Source organism: Triticum urartu, chromosome 3A, assembly GCF_056163025.1.
Source record: "Triticum urartu cultivar PI428250 chromosome 3A, HENAU_Tu73, whole genome shotgun sequence".
Classification (NCBI taxonomy): domain Eukaryota; kingdom Viridiplantae; phylum Streptophyta; class Magnoliopsida; order Poales; family Poaceae; genus Triticum; species Triticum urartu.
The window spans coordinates 614,909,903-614,931,981 of NC_141875.1; the positions used below are offsets into that span (position 1 = coordinate 614,909,903).

General features: G+C 47.6%; 1 protein-coding gene and 1 long non-coding RNA gene across 9 annotated transcripts; one reads left to right on the forward strand and one right to left on the reverse strand.

Annotated features, from left to right (window-relative positions):
* The first annotated feature begins 753 nt into the window (after positions 1 to 753).
* Positions 754 to 7,225, forward strand: LOC125545438 (beta-galactosidase 7). Of its 3 annotated transcripts, XM_048709374.2 has the most exons (19): positions 754 to 1,164; positions 1,857 to 1,952; positions 2,045 to 2,157; positions 2,264 to 2,330; positions 2,918 to 3,010; positions 3,091 to 3,234; positions 3,318 to 3,412; positions 3,510 to 3,618; positions 3,721 to 3,805; positions 4,066 to 4,184; positions 4,268 to 4,429; positions 4,508 to 4,692; positions 4,792 to 4,886; positions 5,017 to 5,129; positions 5,890 to 5,997; positions 6,076 to 6,183; positions 6,292 to 6,437; positions 6,539 to 6,857; positions 6,961 to 7,225. In XM_048709374.2, the coding sequence occupies exons 1-19, from the start codon at positions 937 to 939 to the stop codon at positions 7,069 to 7,071; spliced, it is 2,496 nt and encodes an 831-aa protein (XP_048565331.1). In that variant the 5' UTR covers positions 754 to 936; the 3' UTR covers positions 7,072 to 7,225. The 3 variants fall into 3 exon arrangements, with proteins under 3 accessions (XP_048565331.1, XP_048565330.1, XP_087369718.1); XM_048709373.2 differs by having other exon boundaries at positions 4,268 to 4,692; XM_087513592.1 differs by lacking the exon at positions 754 to 1,164 and having other exon boundaries at positions 1,855 to 1,947; positions 4,268 to 4,692.
* Positions 1,560 to 7,639, reverse strand: LOC125545439 (uncharacterized). Of its 6 annotated transcripts, XR_015598678.1 has the most exons (8): positions 7,450 to 7,639; positions 7,232 to 7,350; positions 6,066 to 6,173; positions 5,848 to 5,982; positions 3,326 to 4,467; positions 3,143 to 3,247; positions 2,042 to 2,458; positions 1,562 to 1,963 (listed from the first exon to the last, which is right to left on the reverse strand). It is a non-coding gene; the product is annotated as an uncharacterized LOC125545439 (long non-coding RNA). The 6 variants fall into 6 exon arrangements; XR_015598676.1 differs by having other exon boundaries at positions 1,561 to 1,963; positions 2,042 to 3,247; XR_007300034.2 differs by having other exon boundaries at positions 3,143 to 4,467.
* Positions 7,640 to 22,079: the final 14,440 nt, after the last annotated feature.

Sequence of the window (22,079 nt, forward strand, 5' to 3'; positions counted from 1 at the left end):
CCTTCTTTTCAAAAAGCTCATCCTCAAGGAATCTTAAAGTAAAGCGTGCTTGGCTTGAAGAAATTTAAGAACTTGTTCTCAGGTGCGCACGAGTGAGGACAAAATGTGCGGGAAATATTAGTGTTGGTATGTGAGGCCAGTCTAGATTCCAGACGCATCGACCAGGAATCGGTGGGTTTGGCAAGGGCATTACCGCGTGGCCCTAGCCCCTAAGGACCAACACTCTGGAGTCCCTTGAATCGATTTGAAACACCTGATGCCAGATCTTGATGTCATGAATGTATGACGAGAAACCCTAACTTTATCGTCCCAAGGAGACGGCAGGAATCTACACCAGAGCTTCATCGGTTCATCCCCACGGTCACCGGCCGTCGGAGCGGTAGGCAGGGGGAGGAGAACTCATGGGCTGGCCAGGGAAGCTTGGATGGGGGGAGAACTTCGCTCTAGCCGCCTAAGCGTATACCAAAAGACAATCTGATCCTTCAAGTTCGCATGAATTATGTCTTCCCATGATGTATCGTATATAGGGAAAAGAATTAGTGAGCGTGATGGCACAAACTCACACTGGATCTCAAAGCACTGGCCACGAAGGTTGCAACGTGTTTTCATTATACAGATCGTAAACGACATTTAAAGAAAAATGCATGCATACACAATCTTGGGAAAAAAATTATATGAGACCAGGTTTCACGGTTAGCAGATGAGACCCATCCTGATGGATGATACATGTCATTCATCAAGATGGGTCTCGCGTGATATCTGGTCTCGTAGAATTCTTTTCCACAACCTTGCAACCTAACCTCCAACCTTCCCCCATATGAATATCTGTCCCCGCGACTCCCGGGGAAAGCATGCGTTACTTGCCATCGCTGCAGCTCCATATATACAAGGAAATCAATCGAGCATATCGCCTGCAAGCAGTAGCAACCGAGAGAGATGTCCATGGCCGCCGCCGCAGCAGCGATCACGGCGGTGCTCCTGGCCGCGTTAATGGCACGAGCGTCGGCGGCGGCGGCAGGAAGAGTCTGGGCCGACGAGGAGAAGGGAGCACATAACGGCACGGCGAGAAGACAGGTCACGTACGACGGCAGAAGCCTGATGCTGGACGGCGCCAGGAGGATGCTCTTCTCCGGCGATATACACTACCCAAGAAGCACACCTGAGGTACCATGCCGTTTCCTGAATTGTTATGTTTCATGCGTGTGACCTTGTACTGGTTCTTTGTGATTGAAAGTGGATTCATCATTTTAATTTCGACGTTATTGTTCGAGCATTCACTGTGATGTAACCAGTAGTTTAGTAAAGCTTTCTGATGTGAAAAAACGTGCAGTTTTTAGTTAAATTTCAACAAGCTTTCTTGTACTGATTGATATTTTCGTGCGTGTCATTTTGTACCAATTCTTTTTTGCTTAGAAGTGGATCCCATCATTTCAAGTTGCAAATGCTGGGTTCCTTTTCTGAGTGTTTGAATAACTGAAGTGATTCACATAATCAGTCCATCGACCACAAAAAGGCGCACTTTTGTTTTTCAGTGCGTCTCACTTTTTCATCCAACATGGAAGAGTGACAGGTAAATGCTGCCGTAACTGTCAACCCCAAATAAGACATCATTTCAAGCATTTTTTAATTAAAGTAAATTCTTGATTGCTAGTACACTACAGCAGAAAATCTAACTCACTAGATAAACAGATTAGTTCAGTTAAAGTTTCACCCAGCAATCAAATTAGTTCAGTCAATACATACATACATACATACAGTAAGCAATCAAGCAATCAAGCATGCGCCACGAATCATACTGTATGAAGCAGAAAACCTCAGTTCCTTTCCTTCAAACTAATGTACAATCCAATTAGCAGATGTGGCCAAGACTCATAGAGAGCGCCAGGGAAGGTGGCCTGGATGTCATACAGACATACGTCTTCTGGAATGTCCATGAGCCTATCCAAGGTCAGGTGGGTGCTCCCTGCACAGCAACAGCAGGCAAAAGTTCAGTAAAAGAGCATTTTGCAGCTAAGAGTGTTCAAATTCATTTTTAATGTACCAGTACAACTTCGAAGGAAGATACGATCTTGTGAAGTTCATCAGAGAAATCCATGCTCAAGGCCTCTATGTGAGCCTCCGGGTCGGCCCATTCATCGAGGCAGAATGGAAATACGGGTAATGAGATGATGAAGTGCATTTCCAACATGAATTTCAGAGAAGAGTTTCATTTCTGTGGTGTCCTCAACATGTAAAGCTTTTACTAGATCTTTTATTCATGCAGAGGCTTGCCATTTTGGTTGCGTGGTGTCCCAAACATTACCTTCAGATGCGACAATGAACCCTACAAGGTATCAACTACCCAACACAGTGCCTTTGAAGCCTAGAACAATGATATGGTCAACCATATAACATACAGAATCTTGCTGCAGCGGGATTATTCAGAATAGAAATATAATTTCTTGTTTCCTTCAATCCTCTGTTCACATGGTAAAATGAGTTATAGTATTACCAAATATTCAGAATATTTTTTCATCGTAGTTCTAGCTTGTAAAACATCATACTACCCTCAGAAACCCATTAGCATAACCAAAATAGCCACAGGATGCATTTTAAGCAAGCACAAATGAAATGACAAATGATTGTGAGGTAAAATCATAATACATAGGTGAAAACAGATGTCTATGAGGCCAGACTATATATGAGGTGAGAGTAGTATATTGCATACAGTGATACAGACTTACCAACCTCACTGCCAGAAACAAACAGTGCAAGAAAACTGAAAAGATGCATCTACAAGAATATAGACTGTTTGGTTTGCAAAACCAGATTATGAATTGTCCGTGTAATCCTAACTGCACAAGCACCATAGAGCGACATTATGTCATGCTAAACTATCATGGTAGATGAATCGTACTTAAATATTGAATACGTGCAGGTACATATGCAAAAGTTTGTTGCTAAAATAGTTAACATGATGAAGGATGAAAAATTATACTATCCACAAGGAGGTCCCATAATCATATCACAGGTATTTCAGTTGAACAATACTTGACCCTCGTGCTCTGTATTAGCTGATCTTTTTGTGCAACCCTAAAATTTAAAATGCAGATTGAGAACGAATATAAGCTAATCGAGGGAGCATTTCATTCAAGGGGACCACCTTATGTTCGCTGGGCAGCAGTAATGGCTGTAAACCTTCAGACCGGCGTTCCATGGATGATGTGCAAACAAGACGATGCTCCAGATCCCATCGTCAGTGCCCTTTCTTATACCATTATGCAGGATTGCAGATTATCCACAATTTGAAAGCAGTGTAACATTTATTACATGGTTAGATTAATACCTGCAACGGGCTCATCTGCGGGGAAACATTTATTGGGCCAAATAAGCCAAACAAGCCAGCTTTATGGACCGAAAATTGGACATCTCGGTGCGACAAACACTCTTTGCTTTTTCTCTGAGGATCTTTCACATTCCCAGGGGTATAACCATATAAGGCCTAACATTGCAAGTTTCTCTGCATACAGCTATCCTTTATATGGTCATGACCCAAGATACAGATCACCAGCAGATATTGCCTTTGCAGTTGCACTTTTTATAGCAAGAAAAAAAGGAAGCTTTGTAAGCTACTACATGGTACAGCTTACAAGGAAACTTTAAGAAGCTTCCCTAAGATCTCTCAGTAAATATGTTTAGTATTTCATTCATGATCTCATACAATTACGGATTATGATGCAGTATCATGGCGGGACAAACTTTGGGAGGTTTGCATCCTCCTATGTAACAACAAGCTACTATGATGGAGCTCCACTTGACGAATATGGCAAGTATTTCTACCGTTGCAAGCTATCTTTGACATATTTTAAAAGCGACTATTCAAAATTCTTGTAAATTAAATATTATAACATGAGCATACTCCACCAGGAAGGCACATAAAATCAAACCATGTAACATGTCTAGTTAGAAACTGATGATCTGTGAAATCTACATCAATGGAAGATCTTGAAAACACTAATTTTGGAGAACACGATAATTGATTAAATATATACATATTGATGTTTGAACTACCAAGCATACATCCAGGTTTAATATGGCAATCAACATGGTCTCATCTGAGAGAATTGCATGCTGCAGTAAAGCAATCTGAAGAACCACTACTTTCAGGATCATATTCTACTTACTCATTTGGTGAGCAACAAGAGGTGAATTTGTGTGCAGAGTGAAAGGAAACTAGGTATACTTTTTTTTCAGTAAAATTATGCGGCTAACTTTTGGCATACTACAGGGACATGTTTTTGAAACTGAGTCCAACTGTGTGGCTTTCCTAGTGAACTTGGACAAGCATAAAACATCAAATATCCAATTTGGTGAAGCATCATTCCAGCTAGCTCCTAAATCAATAAGTATCCTCTCAAGTTGCAGGAGGGTAGTATTTGAAACAGCCAAGGTGAGCCAACTACCCTCAGTTCTTCAGCCATTGCAGACCTGCAGGGAGTGCTTCATTTATCAGTTTTACTTTGGGCAGGTAAATGCACAGCATGGTTTAAGAACAGCACAAGTTGTCCAGTCTCTGAACAATGTTGATAGCTGGAAAATATTCAAAGAACCGATTCCTCTGGCAATAAACAACACCACACACATTGGACATCGATTTTTTGAACATCTCTCAACTACAAAAGATGAGACAGATTATCTCTGGTACCTTACTAGGTAAGATGAGCTCCAGCTTGTTTAATGGTTTAATGTTTACATTGGTTTTTAATACCTCATCCTGCCCACATTAATAATAAAATAATGAAAATCATGCAGATATGATTATAGATCAAATGGGGATACCCAGCTAGTGCTTAATGTGGAGTCACAAGCACATGTTTTACATGCTTACATCAACAATGATTATGTAGGTATGGACAGAAATACTATCTCAGTGCAGTTTATAGAAGGCACCAACTGAATAGCATCACAAAATTGAACCTCAACTATTATTCAGTTGTATATTTGCTATGTTTGCTATCTTCTTCCATATGTGATTAGGTAGTGCGCATGGGAGTCATGATGGACCTAGAAATATCATTCTCAAGACACCTATTACGCTAAGGAAAGGACAAAACTCCATATCACTGCTAAGTGTCATGGTTGGATCACCGGTATGACTTTCACTTAATTGTATAGACTCTCAAATACGAAGGTGTCGATATTTAAAATCAAGGAGCGCATGAGGTGCCATCCAACTGGTATCCATCAGGCAGCATTGCAGTCCAATAAATACATCAGCAGAGCATGGTTTCTGTTGAATTATACTCCTTCCGTTTCAAAATAATTGAAGTTCTAGGATTCTCTGAAGTCAAAATTCATCAAATTTGACCAAGTATACATCAAATTATATCAACATCTGCAATATAAATTTTATTCCATTAGTTTCATTATGAAATGTATTTTCATATTATATATATTTAGTATTGTCAGTCTTTGCGGATATGTGTATACACTTGGTCAAATTTTACTAAGTTTGACTAGGAAAATCCTAGAACTATCTGGAATGGAGGGAGTACATGATAATTGTGTTATTCAGATTTTACAGCATATATGAATAAAATACTGAACAACATTTTAAAAATACAAAAAAAAACATAACCCCCTGACAGAGATTTCAACATATAGACTAGTCAGCTTAACCAAGAAAGAGGCTCACTAGAAAATCATTGGTTCTTGTTCCTTGACTGAAAATTAAGCTAAAAAAAGTGTGTCAACAAAACACACCACCCAAGCTGTGACTAGTGGACCCCAAAGGGAAAAGCTCAGTTGACTCTACATAAGCACTAATAAGAAATTAAGCACAGCAAATGGATTAGAAAAGCATGTTACCTACTATTTGCAATGGACTGAGTTTTACTCTAACAAGTAAAGGACTCTGGAGCGTACATGGAGCGAAGAATTTTTGGAGTTCGTAAAGTGAGCATACAACAGGGAGATCACAAATCACATTCTCTGAATAATGAGCTGTGGAAACACCAAGTAAATCCAGGTCAACACTGATTCTGAATCGATAGATCAATCTCAGATTCAAATTTTCAATCAGTTACCTTTGTGCAGATTGGCTTATCTGGAGAAATGAATAATATATACACACCGGAAGGATCATCTCGTGCGCAATGGACTGCCATCAATAAGTCCATGCACCTTCCACTTATCTGGTACAAGGTACATCAAATGTACATAAGTCTTTAATTCCTGACAGACTTCAATTACATGTTTATTCCACAGTGACAGTAACCGACAGCTTTGGGAAATTGTTGTCATTTGGTGCAGACGACATTTGACACACCATGGGGGAATGACCCAGTCACGCTGAACCTCAGCAGTATGGGGAAGGGTGAGGTGTGGATCAATGGAGAGAGCATCGGACGGTATTGGGCCTCCTTCAAAACCCCTAGCGGACAACCATCCCAGTCCTTGTCAGTACTATAACTAGTTTTACTACTAACAACACAAAATCCTTTCTTGAACTCGAATGATGAACAGCAACTGATGTCTCATTCGCTTGTCTTTTCTGAAGGTACCACGTACCACAATACTTTCTGAAGCCTAGAGAGAACACCCTCGTCCTCATGGAGGAAATGGGTGGTGATCCGCTACAGATAAGCGTGAACACAATGTCGGTTACCCGAGTATACAGTAGTGTGAATGAGTTATCCACCCCATCACTCTTGTCACGCAGAAAGCACCCAGCAGTTCGGCTCCGGTGTCAGCAAGGCAAACGCATCACGGATATTGAGTTTGCGAGCTACGGAAATCCGGCTGAGGACTGCAGAAGCTCTAGCAGGAGCTGCCTCGGGAGTTGCCACGCAGAGACAACGGAGTTTGTCGTAAAGGATGTAAAGCCCTCTGTCCTTCCAGAAGTTACATGCTGATATCATAATGCACTATCCTATTACCACTGCAATCCTAAAAACTTGGGTGCTTGTTTTATTGCTTCAGGCTTGCCTAGGCAGAAGGAAGTGCGCGATTCCGGTACGGCCTGCCAAGTTCAGAGGCGACCCGTGCCCTGGGATCGAAAAATCACTTTCAGTTGTGGCAAGCTGCGGATGAGTAGGATGGGAATTGCTACTATCATGGCGTGATTAACCAACACTCAGTTTGCACAAATTTGTTGTCACAGGGTCCAAACACTGTACTAAATCTGAACTACAGATAGAGCAGTACTGTATCCACATGTTAAAATGTACAGGAGAAGTGGAGTTACACGCACCAATTTCACTGCAGAAATTTGTTGGATTCGCCGAGAGAAGGCAGTTCTTTTTCTTTTTTTTTGACAGGTGAGAGAAGGCAGTTCTTTCACTGGGCATATCCTCCTGCGAAAATCCAACGCTGCAGAAGATGGAAACCGAATAAATTAGAGAGAATAATCCAGCTTCACCTTAAACGTAGGATTGTAGAGTGCGCCTAAGTAGCGGGTATCAGATGTACCCGCGTTCTTCCTCGCCCGTCCGGAGGTGAATAGCAATGGCTTCGCATGTGAGCGGAGACGCGGAGGCGGTTGGAAATCTGCCACTGCCACCACGGCCAAGCCGCCGCCGCCGCCCCGACGCGCGCTCGACCGGTGGCCCCGCGCCTGTCCTCCAGGCCCGCCGATGGAAACGAGCCTCTGCCCTTTAGTTTACACAAGTTTACAGTTTCAAGCTGTGTCCACGTATTTTACCATTTACGCTTTCGTATGGATATTACGCCGACGGGAGTAACGTACGAGTGCCAAATGAAAAGGTTTAGATCTTCAGATGCATGCCGATGATTGCGTGCTTCATATTCACGTAATCTTATTCTTATGTCAATCTCTTTCTTTTACATACAATCCTAAAATAGGCTAGGGTTTCATAGAGACAACATAATAAAAAACGAAAATAGCCAATAATAAGGTTTTAAAAAAGAAAATTATATCCCAACTGCCGCCTGCTAAGACTAGCCAGGAGAATAGACTAAAGCAGGAACTGCTGCCAGGAAGCACATTATCGCCAAAAGATAAAGCATAGATGAAGCTCTAAACCCACTACTCCAGAAAGTAAGGCAATCATGTTTTTTTTAATCTTCATCCATCTCCTGGATCATGTCTCAACATCTTCTTCTTCGTCACAAACAACATCTTGGACAATCATCAGAACAACTTCACCTCGTTGCCTTCCCCATCATCATGTTGCTCCAATGTTGTCCTTTTATAGAGCAGTAACACCTTCCTTTACTGTTACATTGCCAAATGGGAGTGTCATACTCTTGGGATAACCATGTCCTTCCCAAATAAATCTCTCATATTCCATAACAACCTATTTTGTTCATTCAGCCATCTCCTGAATGTCATTGTCCTATCGATATCATTCTTTTTTTAACTGCCTTCTCCCGTTCATTGCACAGTTGAAATAGGCCATGAAAAATAAACAAGAGAGGCTTATTACTTCATCATTTATCACCCCAAAAAGCCCGTTACCAACTTCCATTATTATCCCCTGAAGGTACAAATAATTGATTTTTAGTAGGTCAGCACAACATGGCGAGTCATTCATTGTATCATGTATTTGATAAATCCCTCTAAAAATCTTATATTTTCTTCCTCACTACCTTTTGCCACATCCATTCTCTGGATTCAAGGTTCTACCACCATTTGCATAACAGACTAACATTAAACCTCTCTAGATTATGAATTTTCGGACCTCCTGTCTTCTTGGGTCTACACACCACCAGCCATCTAACCCTATGATATTTTTCTCTTCTTACTAGAGCCTTCCAGAAAACTCACCTCATAGTCTTTTCCATACCCCTATATTCATTTTCGGAAATATGTACATGGAGAAATAGCACACGGGCATACTACACATGCATTATTTTATTCTTGTTATCCTACCCCCAATGGATAAACTACTAGTTTCTCATCCTTCCAATCTTTTATACATGCCAAAATTCATAATTAGCATGTAGTCTACTGGCATAAACAGGCACACCGAGGTATTTGATTGGCGAAGAACCCATTTGAAAGTTAAAAATATCAACATATATATCAGGCTCTTCTCATCATGCAACACCATGAACACTTCACTTTTCAGGAATTTTCAATCCAGACATTTGCTCAAACATATAGAGAAGCAGTTTTAAGTTTCTCACAATGTCCAAGTCATCATGTATGAACCTGATTGTATCATGGACATACTGAGGAATAAACACCCTCTATAAGTCAGGTGAGGCATCAACCCCGTGATTTGTCCACTACTTTGACCTAGAAGTACCATTTTTTGCAGACAATTCTCAGCACATTAAAGAGGAAGGGAGACAAAAGACCCCCACCCCCCCGATCTAACACCTTTATGGCTGCCAAAAGTCCTCCCAGCCACATCACTCGGAGTTCCTCCCTCAATAATGTTCTTAAACTAGCCCATCCAAGTGTCATTGAACCATTTTTCTTCAATGCAATGAGAGAGAAACTCCTAGTTAACATTATCATATGCTTTTTTGAAATCCAATTTTAGGACCACCTGTCGTAGATCTAAGACTGACAGTAGAATGGGGGGTAGGTATGAGGAGGCAAGATCCTAGCTATGGAGTAGTTGTACGCACGAGTTTTATGAGTTCAGGCCCTTCTCGGAGGAAGTAACAGCCCTACGTCTCGGTGCCCTGAGGCGGTCGACTGGATTATACGTGTGTGTGTTTACAAAAGTGCGAACCCTTGTCCCAGAGGAGGGAGGTGGCTTATATAGAGTGCGCCAGGACCCCAGCTCCCCTCCGTTACACAGAGTTCAATGCTCATAAAGGAAAGGCGTTATAGGTAACGTCTGCAGTAAATGTCATAAATGCTCATAATGCTATAGTTTAAGTCTTAACCATTGCAGAGTGGAGGGTTCCTCATCTTCTGGTGGTCGAGTGTCTTCAAGGTGGTCGAGTGAGCGCATCTCCACGGTCGAGTGGATGATGATTTCTCTTCAACTGCTTCTGATTCTTTGTAAAGATGTCCTTGGGGAGGGTACGTTGGACTGGTCCATGACCCTACCCTAGGTACATAGCTTCATCATTAGCCCCCGAATGGATTAGGGTTTGAGTGAGGAAGGGGTCGAGAACACTTCCGACCCACTCTTTGTGCTATGAATATGCCTTGTCCTGAAATAATGAGTTGAGGAGACGACGTCGACTCCTTTCTCAATCGCCTTGGTCCATTCTTGGTTGTTGTCGAGTGAACTTTCATGGTTGAATTCCGAATGATGATGTAGAGGGTGTTTGTCTTCAGTCTGACAGGTTGTTCCCCTCTCCACGGATCTCGCGGGATTCGAATTTTGGGAATCGCGCCAGACGGGAGGAAACGAGGTTATCGGGACGGATTAGGTAAGTCTCCTCGATCCCCGCGCCACCTTTTTCGCCACGTACTGTGCGCGCGACTGTTGCGGGATTTGTTTAGATCGCTTGGGTCCACTAGTCAGCCACTCGGTGGAAGGCCTTATAAAAGGTCTTGGGCCAGGCCTCTGCTCCGCAGCCCCCATTCTCTCTTCTCTTTCTCCCAATCCCTCCGCCACTCTCGCTTCCGCCTCGTCGCCGGACCTCCGCTCGAGCTCGATCCGCCACCATGGGGAAGGACAAGACGGCGGCGTTGGAACGCGCGAAGAAGGCGATCGCGAAGGCGAAGGGCAAGCAGACCAGCCGGGGCGGATCCTTGTCGAGGTCCAGGCTGCCGGCGGGCTGGGTCCAGGGCGACTGGATCCGCTCGGCAATCACGCAGGACGACCTCGATGACCTGGTGGAGGGGGGATTGATCCCCACAAGCCGGCTCGGCTCCCGGGGGACGAAACTGAGCCGCAGGCTAGAGAGGGTGAGTGTGTCCTCTTAGCAACCCATGTAGATCGCGGATTCTCGCTGCCTCCCCACCCTTTCTTCCGGAGTTTTTTGAAATTCTTTGGGGCTCAGCTCCACCATTTCACTCCGAACACCATAGTCTATCTGGCCGCTTTCGTGTCCATGTGCGAAAACTTCTTGGGCTATCGACCGCACTGGGGGCTTTTCAAACACATTTTCACTTGCCGTTCCCAGTTGGTTAAAAAGGCCAAGTCGAGTGACGAGAGGACGCGGGTGATCCAGATGTGCGGTGGTCTGGGGATCCAGATGAGGAGCAAGAGTACTTTCCCAGCGATGATCCTTCCTGACTCGGTCCGGGGCTGGCAGTCGACTTGGTTTTACTGCAAGGATCAGCCAACCCCTGGCCAGTCGACTGGACTTCCTCCTTTCTCGGTCGAGTGTAGAAGCCTGCTCCCCTGAAGGTAGTTCCAGAAGAGAAGGCGCAGGTCAAGGAGCTGGTCGAACGGGTCGTCCAGCTTGTCCGCGACGGAGTGACCGGGATGGATCTGCTGGAGGTCTTTCTCGGTCGACGCATCCAACCTCTTCAGGCGCGCGACCATCCGATGTGGATGTACTCTGGGCTCGAAGATACCACTCGGATCCACCCGGAGGAGGTCAGCGAGGATATCTTGGAGAACTGGTTGAGGGGAATCACTGGCAACAAAGACAACCCTCGGGGATCCAGGAGGGTGATTCCATTCGACAACTCGCGCCTGCCGGAGCAGGTATATTTCTGTTTTATCAAGTATCTTTCCGATTCACCACGTGATGTCCCGTTTGTGGTCGACTGAATGTCTTTTGATTGTTATCCTTTCAGGCCCTCATTGAAATGTACTCGATGCCCAACGGAGTGCAGGACCCCGGCGTTGAAGAAGAAGGGAGCGGGGGCGAGAGCGGCGAGGAGCATTCGGAAGCCGAGGAGGATGAGGAGAGCGATGAATCGACCGATGAGGAAGAAGTCGACTGGCCTCTCGCAGGGAGAGGAGGTCCAAGCACACTCATGACCCGGCACGCGCTCCGGACTTGGTGGCTGCGCCGATCGGGCAATCCTTGAAGCGCCCCAGGACGTCTTCCCCGACGCCGACTGAGAAGCCTCCAAAGCAATCCAAGGTCGCGCCGCTTCCAGCGCCAAAAGTGCCGAAAGCCATCTCTTCCAAACCGCCCAAAGCTTTGCCTCGGATCAAAGTGACCGTTCCTACTATCTCCAGGTAACCATCTGACTTGTCCTTTATGTGGATTCAATTAACTGGATGTAACCGATTGAATGCGGGCCTTTGCAGTGCTGCTACGTCAGGGACCTCTTCATATCAGTACCGGGACGAGGAAATGGAGGATGCGGTGACCTCTAACCCAGGTATGAACTCTTGTGATTTCAATTCTTGATCCTTTTAGGGTCGAGTGGTTCACTTGGGGTCGAATGTTCTGTCTTGCAGCTCCACCCAACATCATTGACCTTCCGGACGACGACGAAGATGTGGCTCCTAAGCCTAGGAAGAGCAAGAAGGTAACAGCTGGCAGGGTGGCTCGGCAGGAACCAGCTGCAACGCCTCCCGTCTGTCAGGCTGAAGATGCGGGCAGGGCCGCTGTGACGTTCGCTGCACCCTTGCCGAGTGGGCACCCCATGCGGTCGACCGCGCCTGTGGTTCCTTCAACTATCCAACTCCACACCGCGGAGCCTCAAGCAGCTGCACCTGGGTCGTCTGCACATTTTTTCACCAGCTACCCTGTCCCAGACAACCACTCGGGGGCTTAACTGCAGTCAAGCACTCGCCTAAGTTCTCTCACTAAGAGGCTTAACGGCATTCCAGCACTCGCCTAAGTTTGGAAAAATCCTACCGAGTGGAGAGCAATCCTCCCACTCGGGGGCTTAGCTGCAGTCGAGCACTCGCCTAAATTCTCTCACTAAGAGGCTTAACGGCAGTCCAGCACTCGCCTAAGTTTGAAAAAATCCTACCGAGCGGAGAGCAGTCCTCCCACTCGGGGGCTTAGCTGCAGTCGAGCACTCGCCTAAGTTCTCTCACTAAGAGGCTTAACGGCAGTCCAGCACTCGCCTAAGTTTGAAAAAATCCTACCGAGCGGAAAGCAGTCCTCCCACTCGGGGGCTTAGCTGCAGTCGAGCACTCGCCTAAGTTCTCTCACTAAGAGGCTTAACGGCAGTCCAGTACTCGCCTAAGTTTGAAAAAATCCTACCGAGCGGAGAGCAGTCCTCCCACTCGGGGGCTTAGCTGCAGTCGAGCACTTGCCTAAGTTCTCTCACTAAGAGGCTTAACGGTAGTCCAACACTCGCCTAAGTTTGAAAAATCCTACCGAGCGGAGAGCAGTCCTCCCACTCGGGGGCTTAGCTGCAGTCGAGCACTCGCCTAAGTTCTCTCACTTAGAGGCTTAACGGCAGTCCAACACTCGCCTAAGTTTGAAAAAATCCTACCGAGCGGAGAGCAGTCCTCCCACTCGGGGGCTTAGCTGCAGTCGAGCACTCGCATAAGTTCTCTCACTTAGAGGCTTAACGGCAGTCCAGCACTCACTTAAGTTTGAAAAAATCCTACCGAGCGAAGATCAGTCCTCCCACTCGAGGGCTTAGTTGTAGTCGAGCACTCGCCTAAGTTCTCTCACTTAGAGGCTTAACGGCAGTCCAGCACTCGCCTAAGCTTGAAAAATCCTACCGAGTGGAGAGCAGTCCGCCCACTCGGGGGCTTAGCTGCAGTCGAGCACTCGCCTAAGTTCTCTCACTGAGAGGCTTAACGGCAATCCAGCACTCGCCTAAGTTTGGAAAAATCCTACCGAGTGGAGAGCAATCCTCCTACTCGGGGGCTTAGCTGCAGTCCAGTACTCGCCTAAGTTTGAGACCCATCCCTATCCACAAGGACGACGAGGTGCAGGTCAACTGCAACCTTCTTCTTCGGAGCTGCGGCACTAATACAACGTCCGCTCCATCCCTATCCGCAAGGACGACGAGGTGCAGGTCGACTGCCACCTTCTCCTTCGGAGCTGCGACACAAATACAACATCCGCTCCATCCCTATCCGCAAGGACGACGAGGTGCAGGTCGACTGCAACCTTCTTCTTTGGAGCTGCGACACTAATACAACGTCTGCTCCATCCCTATCCGCAAGGACGACGAGGTGCAGGTCGACTGCCACCTTCTCCTTCGGAGCTGCGGCACAAATACAACGTCCACTCCATCCCTATCCGCAAGGACGATGAGGTGCAGGTCGACTGCCACCTTCTCCTTCGGAGCTGCGGCACAAATACAACGTCCGCTCCATCCCTATCCGCAAGGACGAAGAGGTGCAGCAAGCAAAGTCCATCCGAAGGCAAACACAAGCACATTCGGAGATAAACCAAATTCAGATAAATACTAAAAGGTTCCAAGTAGCGAATCAAAAGTACTCGGGCACCAAGCCCGAAGGAGTTTAATGGTTACAGAAACCACTCGGCATTCCGAGGCAAATTTAAAGCGTATCCAAGTTTCATAAGATTGTTCACTCAGCCGGAGGAGGACTGGCAGGCTCCACTAATGAGTCCAGATCGATCCCATCAGCGATCCGAGTGGCAGCAGCAATGAAAGTCTCCATGAAGGACTGGAAGTCGTGCTTTTTGGTGTTAGCGACTTTGATCGCAGCCAGCTTGTCTTCACGAACCTCCTTGCAATGGACTCGCACCAGGGACAACGCCACGTCAGCACCACATAGGGCGGAGGATTTCTTCCATTCTTGCACTCGGTCAGGGATCTCATTCAGTCGAGTCATCAGAGATTCCAGATCATTCTGAAGCGTCGTCTCCGGCCAAAGCGTCGAGTCGATTCGAGAGACAACCTCCTTCAGGCGTGCGAGGTAGCTTGTGGCGCTGGCGATACGGGACTCCAGTCGGAGCACGTTCATCGCAGTTTCGTCGCAGACCGGGGAAGCAATAGGGTCCAGGCCCGTCTCGACCCTCCCAGTTTCTTCATCAAAGTCTTGACAAAGTTCTGCAGCCAAGAGTCAGTTCAATCAACCGAGCAAAATCCGATGGCAAACATCAACACAGTCGGATTAAAAGAAATACCTCCCAGCACGAGATAAAGCTTCTTGGCGAGGGCCCTCAGATAGGCTTCTGTGTCATTCCTCTTGCGGATCGCAGACTCCAACTTTTCATTCAGGACGACCTTATCCTTCTTCAGGCTGGTCACTTCGCGGTTAGCTTCATTAAGACAAGATGTCAGTCTAGTCACCTCTCCTTCAAGCGTTCCGACTGAAGCAAGCTTCTTCTCTGCGAGAGCGGTTTTGTCTTGGGCTGCTTTTTGCGCGGCGGCGAGGTCCGAGTCCTTCTTGTCCAGAGCCAACTTCATTTTCTCTGCAAAAGAAATAATCGAATCAAAAAAGAGATCAAAGAGATACACTGAAATTCAGTCGGCAATCAGTTACCTTGCATATCAGCGGCCTCGTCTTGAGCTTTTTTCAGATTTTGCTGAGCCAATTCCAAGTCTAAGTTGAGTTGCCTCTGCTTCTCTTTGAGTTCGGCAAACTTGGAGATAAGAGTACAAGACTTCTGCAGGAGGCAAGAGACAGGTCAATCGATAGGTTCGAAAGCAGTTCATTTCTGAATGAATAAAACCTAAAGAAGTGGACAACAAGCTGTTCAGACCCCAGTCGACTGCCAGCAGTCGACCGTGGTCTCGGGGACTACACCCAGTGGGTGCACTTGGTGTGCCCCCACCGGTTCTAATCCCACTTGCCCGGCCCGCCAGAGTTGAGTGCAAGGAGTAAAAAAAAAGAGAGAGAGAAAGAACAATTGCGCCGTCAAGAAAAGAAGAACTCAGACCACAGTCGACTACTGGCAGTCGACCACGGTCTCGGGGACTACACCCAGTGGGTGCACTTGGCGTGCCCCCACCGGTTCTGATCCCACTCGCCCAGACCGAGTGGAAGAGCGAAACTACCAAAAATGACAGCAACACCCAGTGGGTGCTCTAATTCAACGCGAACAACAGGAGATTGTGCAGAAGAAGATTTTTCGAGAACAAAAACAGTCGGAAAGTCTATTCACCTCGACGTTGGCCCGAAGAGCGGCACTAGCATCATAGGCAGCCTGACTGCTCTCGTGCACTATCTTCACCCGTTCCATCATCATATCAGCCTTTCGGATGGCTTCCGTAGCCGCTTCCGACTGGTTGTCTGGGACGGGGTAGCTAGTGAAAAATGTGGAGACGACCCAGGTGCAGCTGCTTGAGGCTCCGTGGTGTGGAGTTGGATAGTTGAAGGAACCACAGGCGCGGTCGACCGCGTGGGGTGCCCACTCGGCAAGGGTGCAGCGAACGTCACAGCGGCCCTGCCCGCATCTTCAGCCTGACAGACGGGAGGCGTTGCAGCTGGTTCCTGCCGAGCCACCCTGCCAGCTGTTACCTTCTTGCTCTTCCTAGGCTTAGGAGCCACATCTTCGTCATCGTCCGGAAGGTCAATGATGTTGGGTGGAGCTGCAAGACAGAACATTCGACCCCAAGTGAACCACTCGACCCTAAAAGGATCAAGAATCGAAATCGCAAGAGTTCATACCTGGGTTAGAGGTCACCGCATCCTCTATTTCCTCGTCCCGGTACTGATATGAAGAGGTCCCCGACGTAGCAGCACTGCAAAGGCCCGCATTCAATCGGTTACATCCAGTTAATTGAATCCACATAAAGGACAAGTCAGATGGTTACCCGGAGATAGTAGGAACGGTCACTTTGATCCGAGGCAAAGCTTTGGGCGGTTTGGAAGAGATGGCTTTCGGCACTTTCGGCGCTGGAAGCGGCGTGACCTTGGATTGCTTTGGAGGCTTCTCAGTCGGCGTCGGGGAAGACGTCTTGGGGCGCTTCGAGGATTGCCCGATCGGCGCAGCCACCAAGTCCAGAGCGCGTGCCGGGTCATGAGTGTGCTTGGACCTCCTCTCCCTGCGAGGAGGCGAGTCGACTTCTTCCTCATCGGTCGATTCATCGCTCTCCTCATCCTCCTCGGCTTTCGAATGCTCCTCGCCGCTCTCGCCCCCGCTCCCTTCTTCTTCAGCGTCGGGGTCCTGCACTCTGTTGGGCATCGAGTACATTTCAATGAGGGCCTGAAAGGATAACAATCAAAAGACATTCAGTCGACCACAAACGGGACATCACGTGGTGAATCGGAAAGATACTTGATAAAACAGAAATATACCTGCTCCGGCTGGCGCGAGTTGTCGAATGGAATCACCCTCCTGGATCCTCGAGGGTTGTCTTTGTTGCCAGTGATTCCCCTCAACCAGTTCTCCAAGATATCCTCACTGACCTCCTCCGGGTGGATCCGAGTGGTATCTTCGAGCCCAGAGTACATCCACATCAGATGGTCGCACACCTGAAGAGGTTGGATGCGTCGATCGAGAAAGACCTCCAGCAGATCCATCCCGGTCACTCCGTCGCGGACAAGCTGGACAACCCATTCGACCAGCTCCTTGACATGCGCCTTCTCTTCTGGAACTACCTTCATGGGAGCAGGCTTCTCCACTCGAGCCAAGGAGAAAGGAGGAAGTCCAGTCGACTGGCCAGGGGTTGGCTGATCCTTGCAGTAAAACCAAGTTGACTGCCAGCCCCGGATAGAGTCAGGAAGGATCATCGCTGGGAAAGTACTCTTGCTCCTCATCTGGATCCCCAGACCACCGCACATCTGGATCACCCGCGCCCTCTCGTCACTCGACTTGGCCTTTTTAACCGACTGGGAACGACAAGTGAAAATATGTTTGAAAAGCCCCTAGTGCGGTCGACAGCCCAAGAAGTTTTTGCACATGGACATGAAAGCGGCCAGATAGACTATGGTGTTCGGAGTGAAATGGTGGAGCTGAGCCCCAAAGAAGTTCAAAAAACCCCGGAAGAAAGGGTGGGGAGGCAGCGAGAATCCGCGATCTACATGGGTTGCTAAGAGGACACACTCACCCTCTCTAGGCTGCGGCTCAGATTCGTCCCCCGGGAGCCAAGCCGACTTGTGGGGGATCAATCCCCCTCCACCAGGTCGTCGAGGTCGTCCTGCGTGATTGCCGAGCGGATCCAGTCGCCCTGGATCCAGCCCGTCGGTAGCCCGGACCTCGACGAGGATCCGCCCCGGCTGGTCCGCTTGCCCTTCGCCTTTGCGGTCGCCTTCTTCGCGCGTTCCAACGCCGCCGTCTTGTCCTTCCCCATGGTGGCGGATTGAGCTCGAGCGGAGGTCCGGCGACGAGGCGGAAGCGAGAGTGGCGGAGGGATCGGGAGAAAGAGAAGAGAGAATGGGGGCGTGCGGAGCAGAGGCCTGGCCCGAGACCTTTTATAAGGCCTTCCACCGAGTGGCTGACTAGTGGACCCAAGCGATCTAAACAAATCCCGCAATAGTCGCGCGTGCAGTATGTGGCGAAAAAGGTGGCGCGGGGATCGAGGAGACTTACCTAATCCGTCCCGATAACCTCATTTCCTCCCGTCTGGCGCGATTCCCAAAATTCGAATCCCGTGAGATCCGCGGAGAGCGGAACAACCTGTCAGACTGAAGACAAACACCCTCTACATCATCATTCGGAATTCAACCATGAAAGTTCACTCGACAACAACCAAGAATGGACCAAGGCGATTGAGAAAGGAGTCGACGTCGTCTCCTCAACTCATTGTTTCAGGACAAGGCATATTCATAGCACAAAGAGTGGGTCGAAAGTGTTCTCGACCCCTTCCTCACTCAAACCCTGATCCATTCGGGGGCTAATGATGAAGCTATGTACCTAGGGTAGGGTCATGGAACTGTCCAGCGTACCCTCCCCAAGGACATCTTTACAAAGAATCAGAAGCAGTCGAAGAGAAATCATCATCCACTCGACCATGGAGATGCGCTCACTCGACCACCTTGAAGACACTCGACCACCAGAAGATGAGGGACCCTCCACTCTGCAACGGTTAAAACTTAAACTATAGCATTATGAGCATTTATGACATTTACTGCAGACGTTACCTGTAACGCCTTTCCTTTATGAGCATTGAACTCTGTGTAACGGAGGGGAGCTAGGGTCCTGGCGCACTCTATATAAGCCACCTCCCTCCTCTGGGACAAGGGTTCGATGCTCATAAAGGAAAGGCGTTATAGGTAACGTCTGCAGTAAATGTCATAAATGCTCATAATGCTATAGTTTAAGTCTTAACCGTTGCAGAGTGGAGGGTTCCTCATCTTCTGGTGGTCGAGTGTCTTCAAGGTGGTCGAGTGAGTGCATTTCCACGGTCGAGTGGATGATGATTTCTCTTCGACTGCTTCTGATTCTTTGTAAAGATGTCCTTGGGGAGGGTACGCTGGACAGGTCCATGACCCTACCCTAGGTACATAGCTTCATCACCACCCCTTTGTTGTTTCCTTCTTCTAGACTCATGGAGAATTTCATGCAAAGGCATAACACCATCCATGATATTTTATGCCTTTAACAAAAGCAATCTGACATGGTGGAATGAGTTTGTGTATATAAGGACTTACATTTTCATTAAGGGTTCTGGAAACGTTTTTTAGTAGAGCAGGCAACATATAAATTGTTCTATATTTTTGAATAGTATTTGCATCAGCTCCCTTTGGTACCAGATAATGATTCCAAAGTTAATCCTGCTCAAATCCAACCTACCAACATGGACCTCATAAAGTACACATCATGACATCATTCTTAGCAATGCCCCGACATGTCTGATAGAATTATGCAGGGAAACCATCACAACCTGCAACTCTATCTTTCTTCATCCCATCAATCTCTTTCTCGATTTCTTGTTCCCCGAAAGGTCTACTTAATTCTCTCATATCTTCCACGGATAGTTTCTCATTTTATTCCCATGCATCACTTCTCATTCCACAAAGTCAAACCTTCAACAAGGCCAAACAACTTTTTGTAATAGTCCATCCCGCGGCTCACCCCCATCCACTGCAATCCTGCAACCTTTTTTCCTTGCTACTTCCGTACAAATGTTGAAACCTGAGACCCAAAGAGTTGGACGTAGCGATGAATATCTGTAAGTGGGTCCAACATCCCTACTGTTGGGGAGCGTAGCATGCAATTTCAAAAAAAAATCCTACGCTCACGCAAGATCTATCTAGGAGATGCATAGCAACGAGAGGAGGAGAGCATCTTCATACCCTTGAAGATCGCAAAGCGGAAGCGTTTATCAACGCGGTTGATGTAGTCGTACACCTTCACGATCCGTCCCGATCAAGTACCGAACGTCCGGCACCTCCGCGTTCAGCACACGTTCAGCTCGATGACGTCCTCGCCTTCTTGATCCAGCAAGACGGGCGAAATAGTAGATGGGTTCCGGCAGCATGACGGCATGGTGACGATGTTGGTGAAGAACAATCTCCACAGGGCTTTGCCAAGCATTACAGAAACTATGACGGAGGATAAACTAGAGGGGACGGGGTTGCCAGCACACGGCTTGGTGATTCTTGATGTGTTCTAGGTGCTAGCCTTGCCCCTCTATTTGTATGTTGAGCCCTGGGGTCGAATCTTGGAGTAAAAGCCTCCTCAAAGTCGGTTTTACCCGCAAGGAAGAGTCCTTCTTGGACTTCCAGGACCAGATGCCACGGTCCTTGGGCCAGACGCTAGGGTCTCCGGCGTTTGGCCCCCTGGCCTCCGCAAAACTCCTTTTGCACCGACCTAAAGCGCCGTGGGCTTCCCCCCTTGGCCGAACCATATCATCCTATATATCAATCTTTACATCCGGACCATTCCGGAGCTCCTCGTCATGTCCGTGATCTCATCCGAGACTCCGAACAACATTTGGTCACCAACATACATAACTCATATAGTACTATATTGTTGGAGATATGCCCTAGAGGCAACCATGTATGATGATATTTCCTATGTGTTTATGAATAAAGATAGTCCTTGGAAATTATCAATGATGTGTATCAGCAAGTATGTGACTTGTTTGTGGGACTATGCATTGTATGATGACTGTCCTAAAAGGTCCCTAGTCGAAAGGGTTGTGTGGATGCACAGCCAACTAGACTAGCATATGACATGGTCGATGGATTGGTCTCACTAGCCATGGGGCATTGGATGCTAACCGGATAATATGGACTTGGAAGGATCTGGTAGGATTCGACGTAGTCGGATCTGAGTCAAGATAAGGTCCGAGTCGGACAGACCCAACTATGAGATGCAGCGATATGTCATCTGTGAGTCTCTAGTATAACATACGTTCTATGTCCTAAGACCTGAGCTGGCGCATGTACTCGGGATGGTGACAGACTTGCTTTGGGCCAACCAAATGCTACTCCGTGATTGGGTAGTTACAAAGGTAGGTTTCGGGCTTGTCCAGACCCATGCTGCAAGACATGGTCGAGCAAGATGGGATTTTCCCCTCCGATCAGGAGAGATATACTTTGGGCCCCTCGTGTGATCCAACCAGGATAAGCATGGCCATGCGACAAGGATTATGAGATAATATGGTTTCTGGTCGGCATAACCGGAATGAGAAAGAGGTCGGGCTAGCACAAGGATGACAGACTCGCCTTAAGCCTGACAACATATATCGTGTGGAAAAAGGAATGGAAGTATGATGTACATGTTCGCCTAACCAGCTTCATAGTCTGCTTGGTGTTCGACATGCCTTGCTAGGGGCCACTACCAACCGTGCAGTTCGGAGGTGATCCAAACTGCGACCAAGCCGGCTTGAACCTAAGGGGTCGCGCGCTTAAGGGAAGGAACCTATGAGATCGGATCTGGGGACACTGCTCGGATGTGATCCGAGCTATATTCGGATTGTGGCTGAGTAGACTTATGGGCTTTAGGGTCCGTGCGAGGCCCAAGTGTTGAGCCCTCGACGGACGCCTATATAAATTGGGGTGCGGCACACTCATGCGATTGATCGCTTCGGCGTTGTCACTAGGGTTTGCATGTGTTGCGAATAGACACTTCCACTCGCCGCCGGTTGTGTGATCGGACCTATCAGTCTGCCGCACGATGTTCCTCCTGCACGTGCTGATACCGTTAGAGGCGGTGCACTTGCACCGCTTCGGCGAGCTTGTACGTGGGATCTGATGACCGACTGTTCGAGGGAGATCGGACGAGGAGGAGATGATTCACGTGAACGCGCTGCACCATGATGTCTACTACACAACCTTCTTCTTGTAGACGTTGTTGGGCCTCCAAGTGCAGAGGTTTGTAGGACAGTAGCAAATTTCCCTCAAGTGGATGACCTAACGTTTATCAATCCGTGGGAGGCACAGGATGAAGATGGTCTCTCTCAAACAACCCTGCAACCAAATAACAAA